The sequence below is a fragment of the Lampris incognitus genome, chromosome 2, assembly GCF_029633865.1.
Source record: "Lampris incognitus isolate fLamInc1 chromosome 2, fLamInc1.hap2, whole genome shotgun sequence".
NCBI classification, from domain to species: Eukaryota; Metazoa; Chordata; class Actinopteri; order Lampriformes; family Lampridae; genus Lampris; species Lampris incognitus.
In genome coordinates this window covers 26,205,264-26,214,626 of record NC_079212.1, presented here as the reverse complement: position 1 = coordinate 26,214,626, position 9,363 = coordinate 26,205,264, and the positions used below count along the sequence as shown (strand labels likewise).

General features: G+C 40.8%; 1 protein-coding gene across 1 annotated transcript in view; it reads right to left on the bottom strand.

The window, feature by feature from the left end:
• Window positions 1–782: 782 nt before the first annotated feature.
• cpne5a (copine Va) overlaps window positions 783–9,363 on the bottom strand; it is an 80,906-nt gene continuing 72,325 nt past the window's right edge. The window contains exons 19-21 of the mRNA XM_056299030.1: window positions 8,869–8,942; window positions 5,363–5,522; window positions 783–865 (exon numbers count right to left, since the gene is read on the bottom strand). Of these exons, the coding sequence (XP_056155005.1) occupies window positions 783–865; window positions 5,363–5,522; window positions 8,869–8,942 (317 nt within the window). The remainder of the gene's footprint in view (window positions 866–5,362; window positions 5,523–8,868; window positions 8,943–9,363) is intronic.

The window sequence follows — 9,363 nt, the reverse complement described above, 5'->3', positions numbered from 1 at the left end:
GTTCTGAAAAAGTTGTCATTGTTTTATTAATTTTCTCTTAAGGCAATCCATTACAAAGTATTTCACAAACCACAGACTGACGACAGTATCATGTCCAACATCTGGTTTGGAAATTATTCAGCATGCAAGTCAGAGACCAAGAGAGGTATGTAAACACCCTGGGATAAACAGGAACAGTGGCAAAGAGAACCCATATAAAGTTAGTAGGAACCGAAGGAAAACAGAAATACAGCATGCTAGGTGGCTTGCCATCTCTAAATAACATCCTAAACAACAAATGAAGCACATAGCAGATGCTCTATTCAGGTGAGATGGCGGTAGATCACCAAATCTCCTGCCATTTTGGCACAAATATGCACAATGACTAAAGAGGCTCAACCGAACATGTTTTGGCACCAGATATTATTTAGGTGGGGCTTATGTGCACAACTTGGGTTCAATGAGGAAGTTCAAAACAATGGAGAAATCAAAGCCATTCCACCCGAAGAAAATAAATTAAAACTTGTATTGTTTAAAAGTCATGTTCCATTACTATTATGACTATGAAAACTGTAATAATCAAGAAGTGACAAAAATATATTTCAGAATTGAACTTTTCAAATGAATTGCATAAGTTTAATTCATAGGGTCATCTCATAGTAACTGATGTCAGGGTCAGGGGCTTCCCAGGAGGGGCTCCAAAAAAATCTCAGGAGGTATCGTGCCTTAAATAGGTAAACTATTGTAATATTTACAAAACTAAGGGGGAAAAAAACTAATTTATGCTGTAGAAATGTGTCTTTTTAGAGGCACATCCCCTGCCTCCACTGAGGAGAGACAGTACCAGTGCTATAATGGGTGATTTGGAAAGGGTCTGAGGAAGGGTCTTTTTAAATTTCATCTCTTTTTGCAATCATTTCCAAGATCATATCTGCCTCTTTACACCACGCATGATGTAAACCCCACCCAAAACTCAAATCGGCTCCATACTGACACTGATTGGCTGATCTTACTGGAAATGCTGCACATCAAATGACCAACATACTCCAGAACCACTTTGAGTGATAAATGCCTAGAATTGTCTCATAACGAGTTTTCTGACAAGGGCAAAATAATTGACTTTATGACGTTTTCATTGTAACGCTAAAATTATTTTTACAATAACACTAAAGCAAGCCAAAACTCACGAAAAGTATAACTGCAAATATAATTAATGTGTATGCAATAATTTTCATTAAATTGATTGAATAAACTTCTAAACAATTTTGACAGATTATATGATACATCTATTTTCTGTTGGCTTGAATGGCTCTCTGAAGGAAATGGGTTTTTTTTCTCTCTCTTTTCAACGCCTGCCTCATTTCAGATTGAATGAGGGCATTTTTAGTTGGCTGAATGCTAATTTGTATCATTAAAATGAAATAAAAAAACAGTAAATATGGAGTGAAAGTTGCAATATATTGGGTGTTAAATGTCTGCGTACTCGGTATACCTGCAGTATAAATAGGCCCTATCCATTTTCTGAGAGCATTAAAGCAGCGAGAGCCAAAGAATACTGCATACCGCTGAAAATAAACGAATGACCCATCAGCGATAACATGACATTCAACTGTAGAATATCGCACATGTTATTCTATCAACACACAATATCCTTTAATAACAAAGACCCAGTTCAAAAATGAGAGCTTTGCACATTGCTAGAGCAGAGGAAATCAACTTTTCATTAACACAGGTTGTCTAGAGTCATTAAGTGGACCTTCATATCCACAAAGTAATGAAAAGACTGAATGCGAATTCTGCACAAAGAACATTTCTCGATGAAAACCATGAATGTTTACTAATTCCTTGAGGCAATGCAGCCCTAGTTAAATTGTAAACAGGTCTTGACTTTGAAAATTTTACAGTAAGGCTTGGCAATAGTGTTTTGCTTTCATCACTCATTTAAAGATCATTTGTTACATAGGTCATAAGTAGTCATAAGTATAAAAAAGTATAGGACACATGTTATGGGCGTATACAACACATCTTTAGCTGTTGTAACAATCCTAATCTTGCAACGATTTCTTATTTTTGTTGTTATTTCTCTGTGTGTTGATCATAAAAGTGACATCTGCAGCCAGCAGACTACAACCTGGGTAATTTAATTTGGATATGTTTCTATGTAGTAATAGGCACATTTGGATTGAGATACTGAGTGACTGGGTGATACTAGAGAGGATAATGGCCATTATGAACACATCAATTCTAATGTTTACGACTGGGCCTGACTGATAGTGACTGTCGGTATAGACTATTCAGTCACCCTCCACAAAACCTTGATGGAGGCTACTAACATATTGTGTCTACCTCTATGTTTAATAGATCTGGATTGGCGAACTGAGTCCAAAAGAAAAAAGAAAACTCTGCTAGCATACATTAATATTGTTATGTACCTGCATGGCTGATTGTAAAAACATGGGCTGATGTCTCTGTTGATTTACAACAAGGATAAGGAGGAGCTCAGAGTACATATAAAAAAAATTTTTTTTGGGATTATTCCCATTTTTCTCCCCTATTGTGCTTGGCCAATTACCCCACTCTTCCAAGCCATCCTGGGCGCTGCTCCGCCCCCTCTGCCAATCCAAGGAGGGCTGCAGACTACCACGTGCTTTCTCCGATACAAGTGGAGTCGCCAGCCGCTTCTTTTCACCTGACAGTGAGGAGTTTCAACGATGCTAAAATTTTCATTGGGAGTGAAGAAGAAGGACAGGATTCAGAACGAGTGTAGTAGAGGGACAGCTCATGTTGGACGGTTTGCAGACAAAGCTAGAGAGGCGCGATTGAGATGGCTTGGACATGTGTGGAGGAGAGATGTTGGGTATATTGGGAGAAGGATGCTTAATATGGAGCTGCCAGGGAAGAGGAAAAGAGGAAGGCCAAAGGGGAGGTTTATGGATGTTGTAAGGGAGGACATGCAGGTGGCTGGTGTGACAGAGGAAGACGCAGAAGACAAGAAGAGATGGAAAAAGATGATCTGCTGTGGCGACCCCTAACGGGAGCAGCCAAAGGTAATAGTAGTGAGGAGTTTCACCAGGGGAACCTAGAGCGTGGGAGGATCGTGCTATTCCCCCCAGTTCCCCCTCCTCCCAAACAGGCGCCCTGACCAACCAGAGGAGGTACTAGTGCAGCGACCAGGACACATACCCACATCCGGCTTCCCACCCACAGACACAGCCAGTTGACCCCTCGCAAAGTCCCACCCCCTTAGTTACTGCCCATCAAGCATTTCAGAACTATCCAGGAAGTAGCCGGAAAACACCAAAACATGAAGGAAGAAATCAGCGCATTGTGTGGGTAAAAGTAACAGTAATAATACGTTAGCTGTATTAGCTATCAATAATAGCTAGTAGCAAGCTTAGCATGGAGCAGACAGGTATTTTTGTTTTTTCCATTTTTGCGCTTCCTGCGTTCTGGGTTTCGGGAAGGGAAAGAAAATTACACCCCCTCCAAACTTTTCAGATATCTAGTATCTGATTTGCAGATCCCATAGGCACACCGTTTCAGCATTTTGTTGTGTGTTTGAAAGCTTGACAGACTGTTGCTAAGGTAGGATTGGACAAGCACCGTTCTGGGGCAGTACTTTGCGAAAGGTTAATTGTGTCTGTAGGGACACCCGACCAAGCCAGAGGTAACACAGGGATTTGAACCGGCGATCCCTGTGTTGGTAGGCAACGAAATAGATCGCTGCACTACCTGGATGCCCATACAGAATATTACATGACATAGTTGGTTCAACAATTGAAACATGACGTGTTGGTGAAGCATTAGTTAGCAACAAGCTATTGAGAGATTGGATGGGAGAGATGGACCCTGCACTGCTTTTTGTGCAATTAATTGTTGATTCCCACAAGTCACATTTAAAACACACACAATTTCTAAAAGTTGCATAAAAAGGCAAGAAAGTAAGAACAAAAAAGGATAAGAAAGTTGTTAATTTAATACTGTGCTGTAGGGTATTTGTTCGCTTTTTACTCTGGGAAAACTGAGTGATTTGGGGGGGTGGGGGGGATATTAGCTGACATCAAATTCTTCAAAAGCTGTCCCCATTTGAAGTATCCTTTGCAAGTACCGAGACTTCCAGAAAATAAACGTTTATCACAACAAATATAATGAAAAGAATCACTAATACCAAGATCACAAGTGAGATATGACAGCACGACACCATGATTTGCTTTACTGTACGCTAAAGCCCTAATGCTATTTGTGAATGCAAACACACTGTTTTGAATAACAAATATATGTGACACTATTAATATAACAATCTAAGATCAAAATAATTTTCTAAATCAACATTTAGTTTCTGCTTTCCATTATTTTTCAAATAATAGTGGAAGACATGTAATTTTACAGTGCTATATAAAACATAATTATGTGATCCTTTTCATTATTTTCATTGCGGTCATTGTTGGTGCTCTAGAAAAGAATCGTTTTAAGCTTATCAGCATTATGAGCCTTGTGCTTCTCATCTCGACAGTGATTAGTGCATTCTGTTTTAATAGAAATGCTAAAAATACGAATAGGACTTGATAGTGGTGAAAAATGTACACGGTGATAGCTCACAGTAGGTCCTCTACATGATAGCCACATTCAAAAAGTATTGATCATGACAATGACCAGTAAACTGCTGGATAGATTTTCATCACATGCTTCTATAATATAATGCTTATCAAAGTAGAAATGCAGATCCCACCCCCTCCCCCCACTGGTCACAAAGGAGAAGATGGAAAACGACAGAAAAATATATGACTGCAACATCCCACCGTCATATCTACCACCACTACCATTGCTGTGAATAAATGATTTCTGCATTAAATAAATAAACAAATAAATAAATCAGCAAACGCACAAGTTCCTAGTTCAACACACACTAACTCCAAAAGGTATCATATCCACAAACATGATACAGTGGCACATTCTAATATATCTATGCCTTCAAACAGGCTCTCTCTAAGGGTTTGCTTGCTATCCATTAAATCACCACTTTGACAAGTTTGACAGCAAACAACTAAGTCCTCCTTTCACACCAGGTCCCTCCTCTCTCCTCCTCTCAGAGTTATTCCTCATCCCCGTCGAATGCTCGAAAAAGCAAAAACTCCCTGATAATCAGCATTTTTTCACCCCACCCCCCCAAAAGAGGTCCTGCTCCAAGCTGAATGGAGTCTGATCATTTTGTTTAGCATGACAGCCAGATGAATATTTACGAAGGGGGCCTTGAAGTGTTTCCTTAGCCCCTCTGTTGAGGGCTGGTGGAGGCAAGAGTCACAACCAGGCTCCCGTCTATACCTCGCCTCCGCTCTTCCAGCTGGTGCTCATACTCAGATAGGAGTGGTCTGGGCGTGGTCACTGGATGAGTAGGCTGGAGGAATGGGGCAGGGCTTGATACCCCGGCTTTTCATGTAGGAGATGAGCTGGTCGGGGATCTCAGCTAGAACGTCCTTAGCCAGCCGCGCCATGCTCAGCACGTGGTTGCCCGTGCGGTCCATGTAGTCTCTGAACGGTACAAACTGGGGCAAACAAAGGAAAGACCATGTCATTGTGGGGTGGATACTCAAAAGACAGACACTATTCAACTGCTGTCTAAACAGCATCACAAACTATTGTTAGATTGTACATTGAATCCACATCTGATAAATGGTAAGTTGACTTGACCATGGAAACCTCTTTCTCTACCCCAATAGAGATTGCAGTCTCTACTGGGGTCTCTATTAGTCTCTCAGAGAGAAAGAGAGAGAGAGAGAGAGAGAGAGAGAGAGAGAGAGAGAGAGAGAGAGAGAGAGAGAGAGAGAGAGAGAGAGAGAGAGAGAGAGAGAGAGAGAGAGAGAGAGAGAGAGAGAGAGAGATCTATACACTTCACACCCTCATTAATAAACATGTCTATCACCAAAACAAGAAGAACATTTTCTCTTGTTTTGTAGATTTAAAAAAAGTATTTGACTCAATTTGGCATAATAGTCTGTTCTTGAAATTAATTGAAAAATTTGTAGGGGGGGGGTCTATGATATAATTAAAAAAATGTATATAAATAATAAATGTACTGTGAAAATTGGTGATAAAACAGCTTTCTTCCCCCAAAGTAGAGGAGTGAAACAGGGCTGCAGTCTCAGCCCCACCCTGTTTAACATTTATATTGATGAATTGGCAAAATCACTAGAACATGATATCCCTGGTTTCACCCACAGAAATTAAATGCCTACTTTCTGCAGATGATCTTATATTGCTAGCTCAATCTAAAGAGGCATTACAACACCAACTGGATCATCTGCAAAACTTCTGTCAGACCTGGGCCTTGACAGTTAATCTAAAAAAGGCTAGAATTATGTTCTTCCAGAAACGACCAAGGTGTCATCCATTCCATCCATTATCCAAACCGCTTATCCTGCTCTCAGGGTCGCAGGGATGCTGGAGCCTATCCCAGCAGTCATTGGGCGGCAGGTGGGGAGACACCCTGGACAGGCTGCCAGGCTATCACAGGGTGACCAAGGTGTCAGGGAAACACAAATAGGTTCTCACTAGGCTCCACTGACATAGAACACACACACACACAGCTACACATATTTGGGAATAAAAATAACCTCTACGGTACATTTCAATCTGGTTATTAATGATCTCAGAGACAAGGGAATAAGGGCTTTCTATACTATAAAAAATCTTCAAACATAGATTTACCTGTTAGAATATGGCTCACAATATTCAAATCTATAATTGAACCAAGTTTACTGTATGGCAGTGAAATCCGGGGTCCTCTTGTAAATCTTTGAAAAATGGGACAAAAATCCAGTCGAAACCCTGCACAATGAAATTTGCACGAGCATTCTCAGAGTCCACAGGAACACCCCCAACAATGGAGGCCGAGCTGAACTAGGCCAATTTCCCCCTTTTAATTAGTATACAAAAAGAGCAATCAAATTCTACAAATACCTAAAAGCAAGTGACTCCAACTCCTACCATTACAAAGCTCTCCATTACCAAGAGGAGAACAAAGAGAGGCGTCCCCTCAGCCAGCTGGTCCCGAGGCTGAGTTCAGCCAACAGCACAAGGCATCAGGAGAGATGCCTTGTGCCCAACCAAATAATAGCTAAAGAACAAGAAAATTACATTTCCTATTGGACACCTAGCACAAAAACCCAAAGCAAACTTCAGTGCTATTTGGCTCTAAACAGACAGCACACAGTGGCATACTATCTGAACACCGTGACTGATCAGAAACTGAGAAAGACATTAACTATGTACAGACTCAGTGATCACAGCTTGGCTGTAGAGACTGGCCGACACAGGCAGACCTGGCTTCCTAGAGAAGACAGACTGTCAGCCCTGTCCACAGAGAGAGGTGGAGAGAGCAACAGTTCCTGTTACAATGTAGCACATATGAAGACATTAGAGCAAAGTCCTTTATGAAAATTAGATGTAAATTCCAAGATTTTGATACACTCTCTAACCAGACTAAAATGTAACATCTACTTGGAGAAAACAGTGTCAGCACCATAGAAGCACTAAGATATGTCAGTGCATGTGACTGCTTAAACCTGGGATCAGACGACACAATATTTTTGTCTTTCACAATGGTCACCATGTCAGATTAGGTAATCATAGTGCCATACATTCTTGCCGTGTAATGGCTGTGAGACTGGCAACACCACAAGTATTACCCCGACCAATCATCATATGCTGCCTTTCACAGTCTTGCGTGAGTTCATAGATCATTACGGAGGAGGTGTCAAGAAATTGTCAATCGTGGCTACAGAAGCGCTACGTGTGATGCTGGCAGTCTTGTGTTCTGAAACAAAGAAGAAAAGAAAGAAAAAAAGATTGTGGATTCTGTTGCAGCTAGTGCTACTGGGGAATGATAACCTAACATAGTTTAACCAGCTTCTCACTGGGTTGCTAAAGTGCCTACGCTATTTCTCGCCAACATTTATCTTTTTTGATTCTGTCATGGTCCTCCCTTGAGGAAGCGTCAAAGACAGGGGTAGTGTTGCCACTGCTCAACAAACCTTTCCTCGGTTTCGCCATTCCACCTGACAGCAGCAACAGCAGCATCTCTTTCTCTTTGCTATGTTTACATATGTGCGCCAGAGAGTTCTCTGTCATCCTATTGGTCAATGTCAAGGAACACGTCATGGGAGATATCAGACTAGGCGGGAAAATACAAAAAATTCTGACATGCCAGACTTTTTGTTGGGGTGTCGTGGGGTGTCCCAGACATCACAATACTACTCTTTGATTAAGTCACACTACACGGGGTAAAGACGCCGAGGCATCATTCCCGACGTTCATAATCAGGCTTGACACCGGAAATTTGTCAGTGATGACAAAATCGGTTTGAAATCGTGCAGTCTGATCCCGGCCTACCAACACAACAACACATGAACAACTGTAGTTAGTCTCCTCACAACTCATGCTCTGCCTTTTGATTTACTTCTCTACTTTGTGTATTTTTTACATTTGACATTTGATACTTAAAATTTAGTATTAATATATTGCTGTTAATTGTTTCTTTATTGATCCTAAACAAAGATTAATTACGTCTATATACAGTATGAGACACACCGCACATGCAGCCATACACATACACGTGAACAAAAAAAACAAACACATGTTCACTGTTTTCTGCCATTCTCTTTCTTTTTTATTTATCTATTTATCTTATTTTATCAACGTAATGAATTATATTTTTCTCTCATTTTGACGCTTTGCAATATTTTTCATCTGACATTCATGCTAATAAAGCACACTGAAATTGAAAATTAAAATTGAGAGAGAGAGAGAGAGAGAGAGAGAGAGAGAGAGAGAGAGAGAGAGAGAGAGAGAGAGAGAGAGAGAGAAAGAGAGAGACCTGAGGGAACAGCTCACCTGTACAATGTCTCTCTCCGCCAGCTTCCCTCGTGAGGAGATCCTGATATCATCACCATCCAACTCGACCATGGCTACAGAGAAGAAGAGCATTAATATATACCCTTCCAGAAGTACCTTTTAAGCGCCAGCGTTTTCCTTTATCTGAATAATCCCATCACTAATTAAGTTGTATAGCTGTAGGTATCCAAAGGCTTTAAATCACTTAATTTGCCCCATCCTTGCCAGCCAGTGCACACACACTGCTAACACACGCTTTAAATGTGCTACCATATGTTGAAAAATATTCAAATGGTGCACAACAGATGCTGTAACTGGTGGAGATGCTGCAGGCCGACATGGATTTATTTACATGGGACCTCCTTCCAACCTGCCCATTAGCCAGAATTAGTCACTTAGAGGCTGCCACCTCTGAACTCTTCCCTCAGTTTTTTTTTCAATTAATTTTTACAAATGCATACTAGCAAGTGTGCACAGAGGACAAGATGAAATCCA